Source organism: Erythranthe guttata, chromosome 4 (genome assembly GCF_056151865.1).
Source record: "Erythranthe guttata isolate IM_541 chromosome 4, IM_541, whole genome shotgun sequence".
Classification (NCBI taxonomy): Eukaryota; Viridiplantae; Streptophyta; class Magnoliopsida; order Lamiales; family Phrymaceae; genus Erythranthe; species Erythranthe guttata.
This window is the reverse complement of record NC_142536.1, coordinates 6,556,340-6,581,099: the sequence shown is the minus strand read 5'-3', so window position 1 is coordinate 6,581,099 and position 24,760 is coordinate 6,556,340. Positions and strand designations below refer to the sequence as shown.

Genomic DNA, 24,760 nt, shown 5'->3' with positions numbered 1-24,760 from the left:
ACCCAAAATAACATCACAACCCTTATGTTCTTACCTCGTGTCGCCGTACAACGTAACGTGCGAACGATATTTTTTCCTTTTTGCTAGGATTTCGTATGCTCTTTTAACAGGACAGTGCTTCTAATTTTCGGCCACCATTTATGGGCCTTATTTGCGATTCATTTTACTTGTACGGGCAAAGCCCATATGGGCGATATGATCCATACCAACTACTCCCCCTACTCTAAAATTTGAATTCCAAATATTGAGTAAAAATCCCGTCTATTCTTCCTTCTAGCCACATGTCTAAAATCCGTAGGTCAGAGGCACAAACGCATGGGCTTATATTCGTATATGGAATCATTCATTATGGAGGCGTGTTGGAGATCTTTTCACGAGAACCTAAGCATTAACTTAATCAAGGCCGTTCATTTGAGCGAATGAGATCTCCCATCTCTTCGAATTCCGCACAATAAATATTTATTTCCACATTTCATTCCATTGTTTTTTCCTTTACGCTCTATCTTTCATTTTCTCTCATTTTTCTCTTCCGACAGCTATTTTACTTTTCAGGTGAAGCTTCTATCCTTCTGCACTCAAGGCAACATCTTCAATTTTTTTCATGATCCCGACACCCGTGTTCTTCTCCGGTGAACTTTTGTGAAGATTCCTCTTCATTTTAGTATTTTTTCCAACTGCTTATTCCAGATATTTTTCCACCTTGAATCTCCCCTTCCCCTTTTCTTTTATTTTCTTTGCAAGTGTTCTTTTTTGAACACCATGTCTTCTCATTCATCCGACTTAGCGGAACATGCTGTTCGTCTTCTTCATTTAGACGATGACGAAGGAGGTTTTGAGACTTCGATTTCCTTCACTAGGAGCTTGAAAATGAAGTGGCGAATCGTCTAACACCAATTGTTGAGCTGATCATGGTCTCATGACCTGGCAAGAGCCATCTATTGGCACTAATCATTGAGCCGCTCACAGTTTCACGAGTTGGCAAACCGTCAATTGCCATTTGATTAATCATTGAGCCGCTCAGGGTCTCACAAGCTTGCCATCCATCAATCGCCATTTTTTACTAATCTTAGGGTCGTCGACGCTCTCATGAGCTGCATGCTTGCTAATGACAGCTCAAATCGTCAACTGTCATTTCTACTAATCGTTGAACCGCCCACGACTTCATAAGTTATCTACTTACTAACGATATCGTAATACGAGACGTCAACCACCATTTCTACAAATATCGTTGAGCTGCCTACTTACCAATGACAAGGAAATCTGTCAACCATCATTTTTGTTAATCGTTCAGCCACCCGCTAACTCACAAGTTAACTACTTGTCACTGGCATGCAACCGCCATTTCTACTGATCGTTGAGCGATTCACCGTCTCACGAGCTGCCAATTTATCAATGGCATTATAAAGTCGCCAAGTTGCTTCCACCACGAACCGTCCAATCAACTAACCAAATCACAAAATTCCCAAACACTACACACGTTAAGTACTCTCCAGCAATTCTCGCTACTCGAGCCACGATCCAGAGTGTAGGGTTTATGATAGGCCCACGCCCAAATGCCTATATCAACAAGTCCATAGAGGCACACAAACAAAACCCAAGTTGACTCATGGTAATAATACAAACACGTCCAAGTTGCCCTATGTTAAGAGGCTTAATTAAGCCCGTGAGAATATAATTCTCCACATAAATACTTAGAGCACACAATCAAAGGTATACAATTCATAATTCCCGATCGAACAGTCTCTTGAATTATCTGAATTCCTCCATCATTTATTTGAGCTTCGGCGGGTTTAGCCGGGCTTGACTTTATACATTTTTTTGAAATAAATAATGTTTTAACATTTCAATTTAATATATTTTAGGTGGGACGAAATGTTCTTTGCCCAGAGAAGAGCAACCCTTCCCATCTAAGAAGGGCCAAAAGTAGTAGCAGAACAAAAAATACAATAAAAAGGTCACCTTTATTAGAAAATAGTATTAATAACAAATAACATATATATTTTTACAAATAAAATAGAAAAAAAAAAGAAAAAAAAAATAATTTCTATGCCGCTTACCTAATCCCTCTACGGTTCTCTACATTTATTTCCCTACAGTGCTACCAACATTTTACAAATCAAACAAACGCTCAAGGAATTCTCAGCTGACCCGGCCGCCAATCGGGACAACCCATATATATATACACTCAATTTTTCTCTGTTTATCATCAGTATTCACTAAATCAAAGAAACAGACAATATATATATATAGAGAGAGAGAGAAAATACTATAGAATAATATCTCTCTTCGCATCGCAATCTCTCCAGCAATTTCACCAGAGGAAAACGAGCCAGCCCACCGGTACATTTTCCGATACATATTTTCCCCATTTTTATTGGGTTTTTTTTATTATAGTTTTTCTCCTGGTACGTATACGTATATTAACTGTGTGGGTAGGTTTGTTTCAATTAATTCTGTATTAAAGATGGGCTTTTTTTTTTGGTTTGGTGTAAGATCTATCTGAAACTGGATATTTGATTTTGCGTGCGTTTGATGTATCTATTTATGATCTGTTGTTCTTGTGATTTAATGTTAAATCAGGGATTTTTGTTTTAGAGAGAGAAAGGAAATAAAATGTTGGGGATTATAAGGCAAAGGGCTGCCTCCAAAGTCAGTCATGCTTCGGTAATGTGCCGATTTTTATTTAATTTTTTTTTGGTTTGTAATTCTTGTTGATTTTTGACCTTAATTTGAGTATGTAAACCTTTTTTTATTAATTTAATTTGTTTGGGTTTTAAAGAGTTTGGAGCAAGGAATTCGAACGTTGAGGGCGTTTTCTTCCTCTGCCAAGCAGGTAATGAATGTCTCCGTTTATTCGAAATTCGTGTGTTTATCGAAGCAACGATGTTTCGTATGGCTGAATATAATTTCCGGGTTTTAGTAATGCATCTTTTAGTGTTTATAAAATTACAATGTTGCAAGAAATCTTATTGTCTATGTGCTTCGTTACTCGAGTTATCGTCGTAGTTTCGGTTTAGTGATGGAAGAATTATGTAGAATGAGTTTTCCTGTATGAAATAGTAGATTCTTGAAAAAATGTTTCTATCGTAATTTGTTGCAGATGACTGTGCGCGATGCTTTAAATTCGGCTCTCGATGAAGAAATGTCTGCTGATCCTAAAGTTTTTGTAATGGGTGAAGAGGTACGTTTTTTTACGTTTTGAGATCGGGTTTTTATGAAATGGAATATATCGTCTAACTTGTTTAGTACTGTTATGCAGGTCGGTGAGTATCAAGGTGCATATAAGGTGAGTTTTATTTTAAATTTTAATCCTCACCCAAATGGTGTAATTGAAATCCGTGTATTAAGTACTCGTTTCTAAAAATTTTTGTATTAGATTACCAAAGGTCTTCTGGATAAATATGGTCCTGAGAGGGTTATCGATACACCTATTACCGAGGTTGGTTTTTTGTCGTTACCTTTGTCTTTTAAAAAAAAAATGAGTGGTTAAAAAAGTTTAATGCTCGATCTTGTAATGGTGTTTCGTAGGCTGGATTTGCTGGAATTGGAGTTGGTGCAGCGTATTACGGTCTAAGGCCTGTAATAGAGTTTATGACTTTTAACTTCTCGATGCAGGTTTGATTTCTTTTGCCCTAATGCAATTTTTTTTTGTTATCTTTTCTTTTATGTAGTGCGTTCACTTTTCCCGAAGCCATCTTAATAATTTATTATGTTATTTTTGTTTTATTATGTTATTTCCCGAAGCCATGAAAGCAATTTATTCTGTTATTTTTGTTTTATTATGTTACTTCTTAATAATGAATCATGTCCATAGCTTGCAAAATTTTAATAAAACGGTAGTGGAAAATCACTTAAAAATGCAATGTCGAGAAATAATTTAGACAAGTTTAAGTGCCGTTTTCAACTAGGTTATGAGAAGGTGAAGAACTCGAGACCAGTTTAAGTGCTTCCCTTGTATGCATCAAAAGAAACGGAAGAATTCAGTATGGTGATATTTCCATATTTACAAAGTAGAAGTTGTAATTACTTTTTTCTTAATTTTGGGAGATTTTTCTTTTTTCTGTTCGGTTTACACTTTTGTAATGTTCCTGAACTTGAAGATATTTATAAAACATACTTGCGGAAAAAACTAACTTATATATTTTAATTGCAGGCCATCGATCACATAATTAATTCTGCTGCGAAATCGAATTACATGTCTGCTGGTCAGATATCGGTGCCGATTGTTTTCCGAGGTCCAAATGGTGCTGCTGCTGGTGTCGGTGCTCAACACTCTCAGGTACGAAAGTTTTTTTAAATTATTTTTTTAATAAATAAAATAAAATAAAATCCCAGGTACGAAAAGTTGTTCCACATCTGTTGTGGTCTTGCCGAATGATGTGCTGTTAGAAAAGAAGTCCCTCCATTTAAATACCTATGTAAATGTCTTAGTCTTGTAATTCCTCATGGCAAACGAACTAATAAACGAGTTGTTTTTTTTCGTACACCATGTTTGGTTACACCATTAAATCTCGTATTTTTTTAACAAAGTTTATATATTTATTTTATTGCAGTGCTATGCAGCATGGTATGCATCGTGTCCAGGACTAAAGGTACTGGCTCCATATTCTTCGGAAGATGCTCGTGGCCTGCTTAAAGCTGCTATTAGGGACCCCGATCCTGTTGTTTTCCTCGAAAACGAATTGCTGTAAGTATTATTATTATTATTTATTACTTACTCTCACGATTTTCGTGTCAATCGCAATATATATTTGATTTTATATTGATCTTATTTACGTGTCTATAACTCTTCTTGTACAGATACGGTGAATCATTTCCTGTCTCTGCTGAAGTTCTCGATTCCAGCTTCTGTCTTCCTATTGGGAAAGCTAAGGTATATATATATATATATATATATATAATTAAATATGACACGTATTTTTCTTTGCGTCTTAAATATTAAATAATTATTGCCAACAATATATTTTGACAGATTGAACGTGAAGGAAAAGATGTCACAATCACTGCTTTCTCGAAGATGGTTGGCTATGCTCTTCAGGTTGGTTGTTTATCTGTGAATTAAATGAAATAAAAATATTCATCTTCAGTACTAGAGAATATTCCACATAATCTAGAAGATTCCACTAAATTTGAGGGGTGGTTGTAATTACCCAAACAAGATGTGTTTTTTTCGTAATTTGACCTTACCTCAGGGGTGGTCGTAATTTCCCCTTATTAGTAATTATGTAGGTTAATTTTGTTAAATATTTAAATATTGTAAAAAACACTACGACCGTACTAAACTTATCTCTGATAAAAAAAATAGCCTAAAGTATATCTAATGCACTGGTATTACATATTAACTCGTTTATATTTTTCTGCGGAAACGGAGCGTTTTACATTTTCCAGAGTTCCGTTATTGCTTTCACTTGTTTATGGTTAATTTAATTTTATCTTTTTTTCTTATCAAACTTAAACTTACAATATCTTGTCGATTGACTTTACTCGATTGATTATCTATAGGCTGCCGAGATTCTAGCAAAAGAAGGAATTAGTGCTGAGGTAACTGAACGAAAATTCGCCTATGTCTTCACATTTCATTTATAGTTTGAAAAAAAAGAAAAGAATTACTTATGAGAATCTTAATTTTATTATTTTGCTAATTATTTATGCAGGTCATAAATCTTCGCTCGATTCGCCCTCTCGACAGATCTACAATAAACACATCTGTTAGAAAAACGAACAGGCTCGTTACTCTAGAAGAAGGATTCCCTCAACATGGTGTTGGTGCCGAGATTTGGTCATCATCTTCTCTCTCTCTTCGTCGCCTTTATACTTAATATAATTATTTTTATTTTATTTATTTATTAATGATATATTTTTTAATGCAGCGCTACTGTGGTCGAAGATAGCTTTGAATATCTTGATGCACCCGTCGAGAGGATTTCCGGTGCCGATGTTCCTATGCCTTATGCTGCAAATCTCGAGAGAATGGCTGTTCCTCAGGTTTTTTTTTCTTGAATTAACTATTTATTTAATTTTCTTTTAATTTAATACCAATAGTATTTTAATTTATTCTACACATTTTCTCGTGCAATTTTAACGAAAATAAAAAAATGTCGCCCTCAAATAGAAAGGCTATAAAATTAAAGACATGCTTCGAACCGTACAATCTATTGAAAGTATATTACAACATTTGGGATTTACTTTTGTCAGGTGGAAGACATTGTTCGTGCAGCGAAAAGGGCATGTTACAGGTCAAGTTAGAGACGACGGCAAATCGATCGTTTTGATTATGATATTTTTACGATAAAAAAAAAGTTATTATTCTTTTTTCACCTTGTATGGTGTTTCGTTCATGTTACGAGGATATAGACAAGTCTACTGCTGCTAGCAATTCTAGCAAAAAAAACTTTTGCAGGAAATAAGGTTCTCATGCATACTTTCTATTCGTTCTCGATTTTTGGTCTGTAAAACGAATGGATCAAAGAGATTATTCGAAGGGAGGAAGTATATTTTACGTGCTTTATTAAGGATGAATTATTTCTTTTATTTGTCAATATATCCACAAATAAGCATTAAGAAATCGTTCTGAGTGCATTGTAGAATTGTTGTGAGTGCATTGTAAAATAAACACATTTGGCATCGTAAAAGAATAGCATTAATATATTAAGTTATTTTCATTTGCTTAAAAAATCATTCTGAGGTAGGGGTGGCAATTTCTCAACTTGGACGGACGGATCCGGATCCATGTGGATCAGATTCAAAAGGAATCGGATCCAATATCAACCTACATGAATGGATTTAATGTGGATCGAGTTTAGACCGATCCGGATTGGATCCACATGGATTCATTGATGTGGATTCATTGCATCTTTAATTCAACTTATGAGGTTGAATATCTCAACTTTTATGGTTTAATATCTCAACTTATGTGGTTTAATATCTCAAGTTTCACAATTACACATATTCACACACACACATACACGTACACATACACACTTTTTTACACACACGCACACACACACACTTACATGCACATACACACTATCTGTTTCTATATATATATTTATATATATATATATATATATATATATATATATATATATATACACACACACACACACACTCACACGTACACACACACACAGTTTCTACACACACACTCTCTGTTTTACACACACACACACTCGCATACACACTCACACACACACTGTTTTACACACACACACACAAAGACATTCACATACACATACAGTTTCTACACACACACTCTCTGTTTTACACACACACACACACTCGCATACACACACTGTTTTACACACACACACTCACATACACACACAGTTTTTATTAATATACTCATTGATAATTTTTTATCAATTAAACTTTTAATTAAAATACTATTTGACTTTTTTTTTTGTGAGAAAATTGTTTTGGTTTTTAATTGGGTTTTGGTTGGATCCAATATGACCCACTTTATTTTGTGGTTAAACTTTCAATGGATATAAGTGGATCCACATGGATCCAGTTTTAAAAAAAAAATCAACTTGATCCGATCCGGTTTGTTTCAACTAGACTTAATCTAAACTGGATCCTTATGGACCGAACCGGATCTAATCGGATCCATGGAACCGGATCCAAATTGCCACCCCTATTCTGAGGACACTGTGAATGATTTATTGTGTTTTAAGGGTGCAAAGTGTTATTAATTTTTTTTGATATTCCAGAGTGCTAAAGAGCTATATTTTAAGAGTGCAAAGTGGGATTAAGCTAAAAATTATTATAACAAGATTAAATATTATTCTCATTCTCTATAAATGTAAATTACTAAGATTAACCAATCTTTATTTTTTTATAAACTCATATATAATACAACATAAATATAAAATATCTTTCCTCCAAAGAGGCAATTAGTATGAAATTGAGAGATGGTTTATTATATATTGAAGGATAATCTAATCAACTACTCCTATAAAAAAAGAAAAAAAATACACACAAAAAAAAAAAAAAAAACGGGTAATCTAATCCATAAAGCAAAATATTTCAATAGAATTAAAAATTGACTAATTGAATAATGTATTACTAATATCTTATTTTTGGGACTTTTTAGATAGAAGAATATTTCATGAGATTTTCTCTTTTTGGGTATAAGAGTTTTTAATTGAGATTTTTTCTTAATTTTCCAAATTATTATACACCAACAAAGTGTCATATTAAAGCAAAAGTAACAATTAAAAAATTGCATTGACAAAAATCTTTGAGTAGCGCTAGTACATTATTATACAATACATCACCCTCTTATTGTACCAGTTTAATAAATATATACATTGAAAATTAACCTTATGAGGCTTTATTTATTTATTAATTTATTTATATATCTATTTAGTTTTATTTATTCATGATCTTCTGCAATTGTGTCTTCTTCTATCCAACTATTGGCACGGTATAAACCCGATAGTTTTTATCGAGGAAAAGACAAACTCGATTGCAACATAAGATATTAACTACCGCTCCGCACCCGATGACGACAACAACGGTTACGAGGGGATTGTCTTTAACAATAATACGCTTAGCTTCTTCGACACCCATACCAACTAGTTCGGGCCATATATTTTTGTACTTGGATCGATCACGACTACCGCATGGAGCGCAAGGGGGATAAGCTAAGTCATTCTTATTCTTCTTCTTTTCGGTTGCTCTCTGCTTAATTTGTTCTTCGAAGAACAAATGCCTACGCTGCGAAATTTATAGACTAGTGATGGATTATTGTTATCTTGTTGATTATAGTAATTACACATAACATATTTTGAGAATGAGAAATGAGATTTTTAATTATTGCATTAAAAAGTTTCTTTTTTTTTTCTTTTTTAATTTCGATTTTTTAAAAAAAAAAAACTTTTTTTTTAGTGTGTGTATGTGTTTTGTGCAAGTTTACCAAATTGAAATCCACCACAAATTTATTAAAATTCACTATAAAATTATGTAATGCATTACGAAATCAACATAACCCACTAAGAAAATAACGTTATGCCCTATAAAATTAACATGATTCACTATGAAATTAATATAATCTACTTAGATGAAAAATTGAATCAGATTCTATTTTGTTATATTATAGATCGCCCAGAGAGTGAGAGGAACAAGAATTACAATTTTCAGTGAATGTGTAATAAGAAACGAATAAACACAATTAATTGTCCGTTATTTTTTACTTTCAAATCCTATGTCCAGTAAGGTTTACCATGTAATTTTACGCCACAAATCTGAATGTTTGTAAAATTAAAATGAATACTAGATAGTAGACACGACCACGGTCGAACCCGCGGGGTCTGGGTCCGGGTCCAACTTTTACGGACCCGAAACCGACATGTGGGGAGGCGGGTCGTGGTCCGGGTTCGAGTCCAAACCGGTTTTTCAATATTTTTATTTATTTATTTATTATTTTTACACATATCAAAAAAAAGGGGAAAAAAAAAGAAGCAGCTAAATTTAGAGCACTTGACCTTAGTTTTAAATTCGAAATTATAAAAATTTTGAATTTAAAACTAAGTTGCCTACGTATCCGGTATGGAGAAAAAAAATCGAAAATTGAAAACCGGAAAGAAAATCGATAATGCTTGCAAAATTAACCGAGAATAGAAAACACTTGAAATTTGAGAATTGAGAGAGTAGAGAGAAATGTGAGTGAATTGGTGAGAAAACAGAGAGAGAGGAGGGGTGGTATTTATAGGTGAAAAACAAATAAAAAAGAGAAACAAATTGAAATTCATCCGGCCAGGTCTAACGGTCGACCCATCCTAGCCCTCCATCTCAAATGGTCAGATGATCTTGACCGTTGATTTTTTTTTGTTGAAAAAGTTGAATTCTGTCAAATCGGGTCTGGTTCGGTTCCGCGTCCGGAGAGGGTTCAGTTTGGGTCCGGTTTATAGCCATTACATATTCAAAATTAAAAAAAAAAGAAAAAAATCGGGTGGACGGGTCCTCGGGTCGACCCGTCGGGTCTCGAGTCCTCAAATACAAGAACCGAAACCGAACCATACAAGCTAAGGTCCGATTCCGGGTGCTTGGTCAACGGGGCGGATCTGGGTCGGGTCGAGTCCGGGTCAGTACATGTTTATGGAATGGTGTGTAGGTTCGAATAAGCAGTTATTCTAGTTTTCAACAAGAAATAATAAATAAATAAACAGTTATTTTCCCCATCCCCATTTTGAGCCTGAATAAAGTCGCACTTCAGAACCGCGTTTCTTCGACATTTGAACTTGGTTAAAATCCGCAGCATTGCAAATTGTGAAGTGTGTTTTTTTTCGCAGAGGGGGAAAAAATGGCGTTCTCCAACCCCTCCCTCTTATCTTCTTCTTGCTCCGTCTACAGCAGGCTCAATCCTCTACTTTTCTCCACCAAACGACGTCGTCGCCTCTCTCTCTCCCGCCCTCACTTCATCCGTTTCAGAACCAGCCACTTCTCCACTGGTAATCCACCAACAATTTGTCAAAAAACATTCATTTCGAAACAATTGTTGCGTGTATTTTTTTCTGAAAATATTGATCCTTACTGTGAATTTTCAGTTGCTGGAATGGGCGATAGTGGTGTGTTTACTTCGCCGCAGGTGGCGAAATCCTTCGATTTTACGGCGGAGGAAAGGATATATAAATGGTAATCCAATCACTGATATGTGTGTGTTGATTTATTTTCTCCAGTTTCAATTTGGAAAGGGATGAAGGAAGTTTTAGAATAGTAGTAATTTTTATTCTGTAGCTTTAATCAACGGCAATTGTATAAAAGTAATTTCATTTGAAATGTCACGATGTTCTGAAGAACAAAGTGTTCGTGCTATCGTTTATAGATTGGTAGAAAATTGAGTATTGGATTATAATGCTGAATCTTTTTTGCCATCTTTGAGTGTGGTATATAGTACAGTAGAAGGTACGATAAGAGGAGATTGTAATTTATGCTTCCGGATGTATTTTTCTCGGAGCTTATTTACTAAAATTACAGTGTAAGATTCGTTTAGAATGTCATCGACATTTATAAGATTGAACCCTGAGCCCGTAACATATATCATGCGGGACCGCGTTACGAGTTCAAAAGGACAAAGCACTTTCAGTATTTTCGTTTTGAATGCTTTAAATCTCATTTCACTCTATCGTTATTATTTTATAAATGATCGATCCTAGGTGGGAGTCTCAAGGGTATTTCAAGCCAAATTTTGAGAGGGGAAGTGACACATTTGTAATTCCAATGCCGCCACCTAATGTTACTGGTTCATTGCACATGGGACATGCTATGTTTGTGACTCTCGAGGTTCGAAATTTTGATGCTTGTATCCTATATTTTATTTTTTTCCGATCCTTTGTTCTGTATATTTCATATGTAGTGATATGTTTTTCTTGTTTCCCCTTCTATACATTTATATTTGTAGTCTTGGTTTTATTTTTTACATTCAAGTGATTTGTAAATCCACCATAGCCTAATTTAAGCATGAAATTATAGTGCATATATTTTGAATTTAAGGTAACTATAGACCTAGTTTTAATTACATTTTGAATACTGAGCACTAGAAAAGAAGCAAAAAAAAAAAAAAAACTCAGTGATAATGAAATTTGAATGCTCTACTAAAATTATACTAGTAACGGGACACAATTGAACTAAATGTGCAAATTAAATAAGATTGGAGAAAAAACAATGACTATATACACCCCTTAGATTAAAGTGCAGTCTATTCTCCTCCCTCTCTCACTCTCACCCAATCCGGACATGTATATGTGTTGCTACCTTCTAGTATCTCCACTCACCACTCCCTTCATTTGCTCCTCGTCTTCTCATCGTGATTGATTTTCTATGTTCATTTACCCACCATTGTTTTGTTACCAATTGCGAATTAATATTGGGATTAGGAAATTCAATAGCATTATCTTTCGTACTGATTATGTTACAATTGTAGGATATTATGGTAAGATACCATAGAATGAAAGGGAGACCGACACTCTGGCTACCTGGAACTGATCATGCCGGTATTGCAACTCAGGTTGATGCTATATCTAAAAGCATTGATTTTTCCACACACACACACACACACACACACATATATTTATATATTAATGTGTTTGGATAAAAGTAGTTGTTCAACACTTTTTCTTAGCCAATTATTTACAGAAAAAAATAGTTCTAGTTTGGTGAAACTACAATTATGTTGAGAAACTTAATTCAGATTGAAAATTTTCATAAATTTTGGTCATCATCTCTTTGATTTTCATTCATCATCAAATTTCTTGTACTCCTGACATATGCAAGCTACTTGGTTTTGCTCTCCCAACTTTACCTGGTTCCACCAATGGTTCGACATTATCAATATCTGTTTTTGGGCCAAAATTGTTGCTCCTTCTCTTTACTAAATCCTTTATCAAATGTACTTTTTAATGATTCTTGAGTTACTGTTTTCTGTATATTTGTTGTTCTGGCATTGAACTAAACCTTCCTTATTTTCAGTTAGTTGTTGAAAGAATGCTGGCTGCCGAAGGAATAAAAAGAGTTGATTTAGGTAGAGAAGAATTTACAAAACGAGTTTGGGAATGGAAGGAAAAGTAATTCTTCTGATCCTCCTTCAGCATTACTGTTTTTTGCTTATGTCTATGCCTGCTTGTACTTTCAGTTCTCTAATTTTTCGATTGGTGAGAGCTAGTGACCTTTTACTAGTATTTGACAATTAGAGTAGTCTCATTGACCATCTTTGAAATGCTTAGATTTGAGGATCAGAGATAGGACAAGTATTTTATAACTTAAAGAAGTACTAATGATAAATCTAACAAGGGAATCTCATCAATATGCATCAATTCTCTATTTTCCAATTTGTTGCTCCATAACAATTTAGAGTAGGTACAGCTTTCTGGAGTCCCAATTTTTTTGTTCAATAATGAGTAGCCTAATGTTGTTCTGAAGACACTTCCTTTAATTTGGAAGTTACAGATCCACTATGTCATTTCTTATTTCTTTATTGTTAGTGTATTGAAATGCTCATTTCAGCGTATTAATTGTAGGTATGGTGGAACAATCACAAATCAAATCAAGAGACTGGGTGCTTCTTGTGATTGGACCAGAGAACGTTTTACACTAGATGCTCAGCTGAGTCGTAAGGCAGTTTTCGCCCTGTAAATCCCCCCATCAACCATGTATAATGCATAAAATATCAGTACTATATGGTATCTAGGACATGGCATGATTTGGTGCCAAGCTGTCATGAGTAGGTTATTTATGATTACATCTGAGGTTTTGTTTGGTTAATTATCTTCTTATCTCCATTGTCTTACTAAGAAAGTTTAGCATTGCCATTTATCAACTGCATATATTATTTTTAGTGAAATTAAATTTCATAGCTTGTACTGAATTTCGTTCTTTTAACTTCTGCAGGAGCAGTGGTCGAAGCCTTTGTTAAGCTTCATGAGAAAGGCCTAATATATCAAGGTACGTTGCTACAGCTGTTTAATCTATCAAGGCCTAATCTATCATGGTAATGAAATCTATAACATATCTGTCAAAATGGCAGCTGTTTTTTTTCCTACTCGAGCATTCTTCTCCCCACAAACTTTAAAATAAGGATCTCTAAGGATTACCCGTCCTTGCAATTTTATTCAAATCATGATAATTGGTATGGATTTTACCTTGATGTAAAGCATTACACATGTATTTTAGCGAAAACTAGTGGTTCCAGCTTTGCTGAGCTGTGATGAAAATTTAATACTTGTACGTAGTAACAACTAGTTTTTTACAGGTTCTTACATGGTCAACTGGTCCCCCAATCTACAGACTGCAGTTTCGGACTTGGTACACAAATTATATTTATTTTTTCCATTCATATTCGTGGTAGTTTGTCTTATATCAAAATTTATTCTTCTTTTAGGAAGTGGAGTACTCAGAAGAACCTGGTGCTCTATATCACATTAAGTACCGTGTTGCTGGTGGTTCAAGGTATTATTCTTATCGGCTAAACTCTTCTAATTAGATCTTGCAACCTCCTCATTAATGCAAAAAAATCCCTCATCATTAATGAATTATAAATACCTTCTTTTACTTTTCATTTTTATTATAGTTTATGGAAAAAGTATTCTGCCATCCAAACTATGCGCGCTTTACACTTTGTCGTCTGTACTATTTCCTGTAATACTTTACCATCCGGACGGACTATAAATAGTTTATACGCCATATACGACCGAATTCCGGTGGAATATTTGTAGGAGAAAACCGTCAAATGATGTTAAAAGTTAATTTTGCTTTGTCTCTGAAGCTTAACACAGTTTCTTGAGTAGTGAGCCAACTTTAACAATTATCCACAAAAAACTTATATACATGTAGTATGTATATAATATATTTTCTGTTACTCATTCACAAGAAAAAGTAAGTAGAAGTAATATTTATTTTAATAGAAAAGAAACAGAAATATCAATTCTCTTTCGTTTATTCCTTTTTCAAAAAAATTATTGAAATTCTATTTCACTGGCAAAATGTCTTCTAAATTTTTTTAGTAGCTTTCCGTGTGTGTGATCAAACTTTTGGTGAGGTCTTACTATGATATGTTACTTCCATTTACTGATGAATTTATTTTGTCTTTTGCTCTGATGAAACTTCTGTCGTTCTTAGCAAAGTTGTTTTCCTCCATATCACAGGGATGACTTTCTGACAATTGCAACCACAAGGCCAGAGACGTTGTTTGGTGATACTGCTGTAGCGGTGCATCCGGAGGTAAATTTTACCTGGTTTTAATCCTAGTCAATTTGAAACTGAACCACAAGTGGGTAAAAGATCCTTCTGAGTGTTCATCTTACTTTAAGAAGATAGGAAAATGAGATTCTTACACTTGCTTCATAATTTAAAACTCATTGTCATCTGGAAATATGTAAACGGTTAGCAAGATCAAGAGCTTATCGGTTACCACAATGAAGAATGCCCATAAACATCTTAGTAGATTTTTGATGATCTAGAGAACTCAAAAAGGACTGCATTAGAGAACTACCGACCTACTTAGTAGACAGAGTTGGTAAAGGAGTCTAACAATGTTATCTCAGCGAAGTATATCTGTATATGTGTAGCTTTCGTCACAGAAACAAAATAGGTTAGGAGGATGACGGGAAGGCAGTAATGTTCCTTCTCTTTCTTTAGGAGTAGCACACAAACTGAAACTTTTTATTGACGAAAGTAAGAAAACAAAAAGATGACTAGGTTAATAGATAAGCTGGGAGTAACACTTCAGAACCATAAATACTTTAGGTTTGTTGCTCAACCACTGAGAATAGTAACCTTGAGACTTACTGTCTAAGCTTAATCACTTCGGATATCAACATATTGCTTCTAATAGAATTCTAATAATAGATGACTGCGAGAGGTCAACATTATAAAACACATTCAATTAAAGGCCCGTTTTATGTTCCAAGTCCCATAGAATTTAACTTCTTTATGAAACTAGGTGATGAAACACGTTCCCTGTATGTATGTGGCTATGTGATGTATGCATGACTTTACGTTTATTGATTCATTCTCCTAATACCTGTTTTAATGTTTCTTAGGACGAACGCTATTCTAAGTACATCGGACAGCAGGCAATTGTCCCGATGACTTATGGCCGCCATGTGCCGATTATTTCTGACAAGGTAAAGATCTCTCATGCTTATGGTACTTGCTGTTTTGAACAGATACATGATCCAAATTTTTATTATCTTTTAGCATAAACCATAAATCATAGAGTTACTTAAACAAGTTCCGAACTGAAGAGCACGTTATAATCTGTATCCATCTTCTTCTGGAGTGTATTCTCGTAATGTAAAGGACAAATCCTGAAGAACCTAAATTTCATTATTCTTTTTCGCATAAACCAATAAATCTTATAGAGTTACTTGAATGGTTAAGAACTGAATTTAGAGTTTCCATAATCTTACGTCTTTCTGCTGTACATATCTTCAAGTAGCCGTGCTCAAAAAAAAAAAAAAAATCTTCAAGTAGCCATGGGACACTGTTGTTCCAATTACTCTCAGTTTCTTATTTCTAATATAATTTTTCAGATAACTATAAGTTTTCTTTTGTTGCTTCTAATTATGTAGATATGTTGCATTTTTTTGTTTTATAAACAAGAGAAAACAGAAAAGACAATTTAATAAGTTAGTTCTGTCAGCCTACATCTATGTGCGAGGACCCCAAATGGTTATAACACATATATTATTCTCTCTTACTTATTGCATTACAAGGACCAGCTATTTATGAAATGGAGGAAATCAAGTCACTACTAAATCATATGAAATCATAAATATTACAATTTTGATCACTTATGTTGTTCTTTTATTACTATTTCAAAGTATAACAGCTTTTATCCTTAACACTTGCTCTCAAGTTTTACATCAAATGCTAATTGATGTTTTCTACTTGAACTAAGATGAAGGACATCAAGAAAATCTTCGGATGCACTATAGTTTTGTGTTTGAAGATCCAATAGGTCACAATCAACACCAATGCAACTGTAACCATGACTCTTCTGCATGATGAAAAGGATACTAGTTATATAGGCGTGTTACAACGAGAAGAGTAATAAATAACGAAAATTACCCCACTATTTATTCTTATCCAATCAGGAATATCATTATCATTAACCACTTAAATACAGTGATTTTACAATTGTTTCAAAGTTTCAACTTGGCTTTTAATAGGATGTCTCTGAATATACTTTCTTGTTGATGATGTAGTATGTTGATAAAGACTTTGGAACTGGCGTCTTGAAGATAAGTCCTGGCCATGATCACAACGATTACCTTCTTGCCCGGAAACTTGGTCTTCCCATTCTCAATGTCATGAATAAGGATGGGACACTAAATGAAATTGCTGGATTATACAGGTATTTATTGAACTTTTGGGGTGTCAAACTGTTTCAGCAGTGGTAAAGGAATTCATATTTTGCCTAATGTATTTTAATTGAATTAAATTGGTTCAGTGGTCTTGATCGGTTTGAGGCTAGAAAGAAACTTTGGTCAGAGCTTGAGGAGACAGGGCTAGCGGTAAAAAAAGAGGCTCACACTTTACGAGTCCCAAGATCCCAACGTGGTGGAGAGGTGTGCAAGTTTTTCATAGTGTTTGTCTGAAAATGCGCTTATGACTTTTTTGTTCTAAATATGAAGTTTCTTTAATCAGATAATAGAGCCTCTAGTAAGCAAGCAGTGGTTTGTGACAATGGAGCCCTTAGCAGAGAAGGCTCTCCAAGCAGTGGAAAAGGGAGAATTAACTATCATGCCCGAAAGATTTGAGAAGGTATGTGATATTAGTCATCTTTTCTGATCTTCGTTTGGCTCTTTAGACCTTGTTTTGTCATTCCCACCTGTCCCTTGCCTATCTTAATTTTATTCTTTTATTAGCCTTTGAAGCTGCTAGTGTTCTTGATAATGCCTCATTGAGCACCATTTTTTTTCGAATCCTGAGCAGAACATAAATTACAACTAAAAGCATGATTATCTACAGACATCAGTTTCTTTTATTTACTCAAGATTTTCAACTGTTTGTTTCAAGTTGAAGTTGTATTCTTACATGTGTACGTGATGGTTCTAGATATACAATCACTGGCTATCAAATATCAAGGACTGGTGTATAAGCAGGCAACTGTGGTGGGGGCATCGTATACCAGTTTGGTACATTGTAGGTAAAGATTGTGAAGAGGACTACATAGTTGCTAGCTGCACCGATGAAGCTCTTGAAAAAGCTCGTAAAAAATATGGACAAAATGTTGAAATATATCAGGATCCTGATGTTCTTGACACCTGGTTTTCGAGGTTTGTTGTTGAGCACTTTTTGGTATTACTGTCAAAATGCATTTATCTTTGTCTAGCATCTTTCCGATTTTTCTCAAATAAAAGTCTGCCTTGAATCAAAGGCATATAATATATGAATTACCAGTATTATGCCAAGAATGATATGATATGAGTAACATTTATCATTTTTTTTTGGCTCCAAAAATTAGCTGGTGATTCTTTGAAGCAACTATGTATCAAGTTTATACAGTGACTCATTACAGGTTTCTGATGGAACTGAAAACAAGCATGTATAGATATATAATATACTTTCCTTGTTTAATTACCGAACACAATTTTCTTTGCATTTTCAACTGCTTGTTTTATTGGTTACCATGAGATAATTATGTTGCTTCGAGAAAACATTACTTCATTATCTTGTAAATATGACATTAACAAATATCAAGTTATTTAATACAACCTTAAAATGAATCATGAAAGGGAATTAGTTTGCGAAGTGGTTTAAGAGGGTGTTCTTGCTATTTAATAACTTCAAGGAGTGCCTAACCTCATCTCATTTGTCTTTTCTCTTAGTGCACTGTGGCCTTTCAGCACTCTCGGCTGGCCGGACGTGTCAGCAAAGGATTTTAAGGAATTTTATCCTACATCAGTTCTTGAAACCGGGTATTTATATTTCTGCTTGGGCTTTTTCTTTACATTTTTTAATATCTATGACTATTTAATTCAAAGTTTGCTGATGGTCCCTCCCTCCCCTTTACCAAATTTCTTTCCCTCCCTCCATCCGATTTGATGGTATTAGTTCTCCTGTGTAGAAACTTCAATCGATTATTCTCTGTCACTGATCCATTGCATTATTTGAGGCTTCACATGTTACGCTTATGTCGGATTTATCCTTTATCTTGATTAGCATATTTGTAACCCATAAGATGTTATTACTACCCAGAAAATGACTGTTGTCTCTTTCTCTAAGTAACTATTTTCCTTTGAAAAAAATTCCGTTTCTTATTATGCTTCTTGATTTGAACAGGCATGACATATTGTTCTTTTGGGTGGCAAGAATGGTGATGATGGGAATAGAATTCACTGGAAAAGTTCCATTTTCAAATATTTACCTTCATGGACTTATCCGAGATTCGCAAGTGAGTCAAACGTGAGGCACATAGTACGGCCTCAGTGAATATATGGCAGTGATTCCTGTGTTTCTCTAATAATCACAATCCAGCAGCTTTTAGCTTAGCGTAGCCTTTTAACTTTTTTCGTGGGTTTAACTTCATGCTAAAAGGTTTTTCTGCTTTTATATGCTAATTCTGCTAGGTGTTAGTTTATGTGTTCGATGATTCTGTTTCAAATAATTGCAATCAAGTCATCCTTCTGCTCATGTGGGCTCTTACTCTTAGTTGTTGATGTTCTTGAACATGCTTTGATTTCTCAGAGTTAAGTAAATTGGATTCGACTTGTATTAAAAATAATCCGTTATGGGTTTTAAAGCTGGTTCATTTCGTATTAAATTGCATATTAGGTTGTTCCTTCTCTTATCAGGCTTGCTGTAATGGTTACAATATTACGTTGCCATTGTCGTGAAGCTGATGAAAAAACTATTTCTGAATGTTTTATAACTACTCGTTTGTTTCTCTTAATCTTATTTTCCTTCTTATTTTAAAATTGCTCGTTGGTCTTAAATATTTAATGCTCATGTAATACCATGTTTCATGGAATCTGACGTAATTTCAAACTCGTATTTCCATTCTTTCAGGGCCGTAAAATGTCTAAAACCCTAGGAAATGTTATAGATCCACTTGATACGATCAAAGAGTATGGCACTGATGCTCTACGTTTCAGTCTTTCTCTAGGAACGCCTGGTCAGGTTTGTCTCTCTTTCTCTCTTTAAGTATTTCCTTTGCATCAACAAAATCTGTAATGGCTATGTTATGATTGGTCATCTTGTAACTTCTACCTTCGCAGGATCTAAATTTATCAACTGAGAGGTTAAATTCTAACAAAGCATTCACCAACAAACTGTGGAATGCTGGCAAGTTTGTGTTGCAGAATTTGCCTCAAAGTGATTTATCTGCTTGCAAAGCTATGCAGGAATTCAAGGTTCTTCCACCTCTTAATTTGTGCATATAACATTTTGAAGTTATTTGCCTTCCATTTTAAGTATGTGATCAGTCCCGTGTTTTTGCAGTTTGATACAGAAGAGTCACTGTTCAAACTACCTCTGCCAGAATGCTGGGTGGTAAAGATATAATATCCTGCAACTTTTTTATGACATCATAAATATCATTTCCTCGTCCAGTTGACACAAGTTTTACGCAGGTATCAAAACTCCACATGCTAATAGATGCTGTCACCACGAGTTATGACAAGTTTTTCTTTGGAGATGTTGCAAGAGAAATTTATGATTTCTTTTGGGCTGATTTTGCTGATTGGTATGCCGTTTTTTTTCGGGCTTCTAGAGACTTCTATTCAATATTTTTTTTGGTTCCAATTGTTCTCCACTCCACTTTATAATGGGACCATCTTCAAACATAAACCATGGAGCTCAAATCTTTAACCTAAATTTGGAGCTGCTTTTATCAATTTAACAATTAGATTGACATGACATAATGACCTATAAGAACAAAGAAGCGTTTCTCTAGATGCAATTTATTCTGAAAACAAGTAAGGTGCAAGTGTTAGAGTTCTGATGTGATGTGCTATTTTTGTGTGATGACATGTCTTCCTCTGTTTGTGTTATTATTTTAAAGCTCAAATATGTCTTGCTTCTTTATTGATGCACGGCCAATTCTTAACAATCAGAATGTTAGTCAGTCTTATGTTTTTCACCAGCTCACGCTTTCCCGTTCCTGATTAGGTATATTGAAGCAAGTAAATCCCGTCTATATCAGTCTGGAGGTGACTCGACGGCTTCTGTGGCACAAGCGGTTCTCTTATATGTCTTTGAAAACATACTAAAATTACTGCATCCGTTCATGCCATTTGTTACTGAAGAGCTCTGGCAGGTAATGCAAGTCTGTCTTCGTTTCAACTGTTTAACTTATCTGAATAATTCTTTCAGAATTATCTAAATAAATGTATATTGGCCAAAAGTATACTATTTTTTCCCATGTTTTACTTATCTATGTTTTCCCCTACAGTCCTTACCCAATCGAGAAGAAGCTCTTATAGTGTCGGCTTGGCCTGTGACTTCACTTCCAAGGCAAACAGATTCCATCAAGAAGTTCGAGAATTTACAAGCTTTGGTAACCCTTTTTAGTTTTTCTTATAAAATATTTCTTACTTGACGAGTCAATGGGATATTTATAGGATTCTGTGGATCTAAATGGTTGTTTTGCATTTACATGTGATCCTAGACGAGAGCAATTCGAAATGCACGGGCAGAGTACTCTGTTGAACCAGCAAAGCGTATATCTGCATCTATTGTTGCAAATTCAGAAGTCATCCAGTATATTTCGGTAAGTTGGCCTATTTTCCGACTTATTTCTTCAGCCTGTTGGATTGAATCAGTCATACTTTTGTGCTTGCAGTTGTAGTAAAATAGTTTTAAACGATACAAAATGGTGATTTACTGTTTTGCTATGAGATTCAGTTACCCTATCAACTATTACTTGAGTATCTCATCCTTGGTTGGTCCAAATTGTTCAGTTAAATCTTCAATGTCGTGACGAAAAAATCTCGGAGAACTCTGAGAAATTTTAGCAGCAACATACCCATTTTGTTTCGTCTATGTTGAAAATATATATCTGCTTCAATTGATTTAGCATTAAAATGCTATCACATTGCCTTATTATTTAGTAAAGATTTTTATCTTCACCCCATGGTGCAGAAAGAAAGGGAAGTTTTGGCTCTGCTCTCTAGACTAGATTTGCAGAATGTCAGTTTTACACAATCACCCCCAGGTATGTGAAAAAAAATCACCTTCTTCTTTTTTTGCGAGGATAGGATCGGTCTTTTCGCATCTTATAATTAATCTCCTTTGGCAATGTTTTATTTATTTAAATAACCTGCAGGAGATGCCAACCAATCAGTCCATCTTGTTGCCAGTGAAGGTTTGGAAGCTTACCTTCCTCTTGCCGATATGGTAGATATTTCTAGCGAAGTCGAACGTATTTCTAAACGCCTTGCTAAAATGCAAACCGAGTATGATGGACTCATGGCTCGCTTAAGTTCTCCCAGTGTAAGTAATTGCTAAAATCCTTTCCTACCTTTAAAAGTATGAAATATAAATGTTTTACGTTTCCTAGCTTTTTTGTCATACCTATTATACCCCTGTCACTGAGTTAAAATATCGATTAATTATGGTTATTTAGGTAAAATATGAATGAGGTCATAATTACTTCACTCTTCGTAATTCTATCATCACTTAGTAATGTGTGCTTTGGCAATTTTTATTTCTTCGCCGAAATTTGTCAATTTGGAAGATCTGGAATAATTTGTGTTATTTAGATTTTTTTATTGCTTTTAATGTCAAGTTCAATCAAATTATGAATCAATACATAAATAAGTTACATCACGGCGGCAATGTACGTGTCACTTGCTAGTACAACTAAATCTTGCACTTTTCTTTTGAATCATAAGCAAGATAATTATGTGTAGGGAACTTGTGCATGATTCACCTCAAATTGGCGGTAGATTCAATACTAAAAAACTAGCGATCATCATTTAGTTGACGAACGAACACAAGGGCCTTCAAGAATTGCAGTGTTAGAAGGATTGGTGTGATTTTATACTCTCCTTTTTCTTTTCTTTTTCCTTGAAAAAAACAAAATTGGCCTGAAGTATTTCTATTTATCTGACGACTCCACAGAATATTTTTTCCTTTTTTATTTACATCAATTCGTTAGAAATCTGTGTGTTCCTTTCCTTTAAATGCGTATCTATCTGTATCCTTTGATCACTTTAAGATCTCATGATTTGTTTTATGACTATGTACAGTTTGTAGAGAAAGCTCCAGAGGATATTGTTCGCGGGGTTCAAGAAAAAGCAGCAGAAGCCGAAGAGAAATTAACCTTAACAAGAAATCGTCTTTCTTTTCTCCAATCCACAGTTACGGTATCCAACTAATTTCAATTAAAGCATTCAGCGAACTTGTCGTCGTTCAAAGTACAAATCGGCCTATTAGTTTCATGGAGATTTCTTCATGTAGTGGAGAAGAGGTATAATGTATTGTTGATGATGAATTTTGTTTACTACAAAAGGGCCATGAGAGAGAAATGTGTACTGATGTACAGATAATGGTGGTGACAACAATCTGAAACCTTTCATCCAATGTTATAAAACATGAAATGCAGTCTTAATGCATCATGAAGAAATTAATATTTGTTATTGAGGGAGTGGCGTTGGCCAAAAACTCACACGCAAGTGTACATATCGTAACAAGTAGTAAAGTGGACATAGAAGAGTCGGATCTTGAATCCACAGGAAATATTTAACTATCTAATTCGAAGTACTAAATACTCACAAGACGAATCAAGTTGAGTTGATTTATTATATCTAAATAACTAAAATTGTCTAAATTAATTATGAAAGCAAATTAGAGACGAAAGTTGTCAAGTAAAACTATTCAGTCCAAAATTGAAAAAAAAATAAAGGATCGAAATTTTTGGAATTATATTATTGACTTTTCTGTTATATTCAGAAATTAAAATTGCATAGAAAATTAGAATCATGTCTATTTAAATTTCAGATTAAAAAGTTTGAGGTAAAGTAAATTTTGATAATAAATAAGCTCGACTCATTCACATCCCTACCTTAAAAGCTGGTATATATGATTACTAGTACAAGTTTACCATAACATTTTGTAAACTAATATATATATATATATATATATATATATATATATATATATATATATATATATATATATATATATATTGATGTTTTATTTTCCCCAGTAAAGGTATGGGGCAATTTGCTAAACATTAGGGATGGCAACGGGTCGGTTGTGGGCCGGGTTTGCCTAAACCCGAAACCCGACCCGTGAAAAATATATAAAATCCAGACCCGCCCTAACTCAGTTTAGCTTAGACCCAGACCGGCCCCAACCCATACTCAAATTAAACGGTTCTGACCCTTTAGATTCGCTAGACCCGTTAACATAAAAAATAAATTATTACTTTTTAATTTTCGTAATATTTTACTTTTATATTTTAACAAAATAATCTAAAACTTAAAATTCAATATTTTAAAATACTTCTACACGTGATATAAAGTAAGGAGTAAATTGCAAATACTACCCCTGTGTTATCTCGAAATAGCAAAAACCCCCCTGTGATAAATAAACTAGCAAAAACCCCCCTGTGAAATTTAGTCAAAGGCAGAATCCCCCTCAGCTGATTTTTTAGACTTGAAATGACAAAATTGTCCCTCAAAATGTATTTATATATATACATATTATATGTATATTTATTCTTTTTAATTTATTTGTTTAGAAATTAAAAAAAATAGTAAACAACTAAATTGATTATTTTTTAAATAAAATAATTAAAATATTTATAAAATATAAGAATTTATTAATTGCAAGACTCCAGGGGTATTTGTGTCTTTTTATATCAAGTCAACCCTCAAATAGTTCCATAGGGGGGTTTTTGCTATTTAAATAATTTCACAGGGGGGTTTTTGCTAGTTTATTTATCACAGGGGGTTTTTTGCTATTTCGAGATTACACAGGGGTAGTTTTTGCAGTTTACTCATAAAGTAAGTAACAAAATTATATAATTAATTATATTTAACTTCTAGGATAAGTAAAGTTCAAAAGGCAAGACGGCTAGCGATGGTCGACAAATGATAGATTTTACTTACGAGAAATGAGATTTAAAAAAATGAAATGGTGAAAAATAGATCAATGAGAATAGACACGATAAAAATTGAATGTTTGATAAATAAAATCATAAATTAATTTGTATATATAGATTAACTATAAAATACAGGATAAATTACAACCATCCCTGAGGTATGGTTAAATTACAAAACTCCCCCTCTTGTTTGGGTAATTATAACCACCC

The 24,760-nt window shown here is 34.2% G+C and overlaps 2 protein-coding genes across 2 annotated transcripts; both read left to right on the top strand.

Moving 5' to 3' along the window:
• The first annotated feature begins 2,010 nt into the window (after positions 1-2,010).
• On the top strand, positions 2,011-6,512 carry LOC105951661 (pyruvate dehydrogenase E1 component subunit beta-1, mitochondrial). The gene is made up of 15 exons (XM_012975111.2): positions 2,011-2,340; positions 2,581-2,664; positions 2,780-2,833; positions 3,101-3,181; positions 3,260-3,286; positions 3,377-3,439; positions 3,529-3,615; positions 4,154-4,279; positions 4,554-4,687; positions 4,801-4,873; positions 4,973-5,038; positions 5,503-5,541; positions 5,655-5,779; positions 5,871-5,985; positions 6,196-6,512. The coding sequence occupies exons 2-15, from the start codon at positions 2,614-2,616 to the stop codon at positions 6,244-6,246; spliced, it is 1,092 nt and encodes a 363-aa protein (XP_012830565.1). The 5' UTR covers positions 2,011-2,340; positions 2,581-2,613; the 3' UTR covers positions 6,247-6,512.
• Positions 6,513-10,155: 3,643 nt separating this feature from the next.
• Positions 10,156-23,106, top strand: EMB2247 (protein EMBRYO DEFECTIVE 2247). The gene is made up of 27 exons (XM_012975110.2): positions 10,156-10,451; positions 10,548-10,635; positions 11,157-11,283; positions 11,924-12,007; positions 12,469-12,563; positions 13,017-13,108; positions 13,387-13,440; positions 13,748-13,800; positions 13,877-13,944; positions 14,640-14,715; positions 15,537-15,620; positions 16,704-16,852; positions 16,949-17,066; positions 17,146-17,262; positions 17,557-17,777; positions 18,330-18,419; positions 18,784-18,895; positions 19,510-19,620; positions 19,719-19,853; positions 19,942-19,992; positions 20,073-20,185; positions 20,611-20,758; positions 20,894-20,998; positions 21,110-21,211; positions 21,583-21,655; positions 21,767-21,933; positions 22,692-23,106. The coding sequence occupies exons 1-27, from the start codon at positions 10,304-10,306 to the stop codon at positions 22,818-22,820; spliced, it is 2,910 nt and encodes a 969-aa protein (XP_012830564.2). The 5' UTR covers positions 10,156-10,303; the 3' UTR covers positions 22,821-23,106.
• Positions 23,107-24,760: the final 1,654 nt, after the last annotated feature.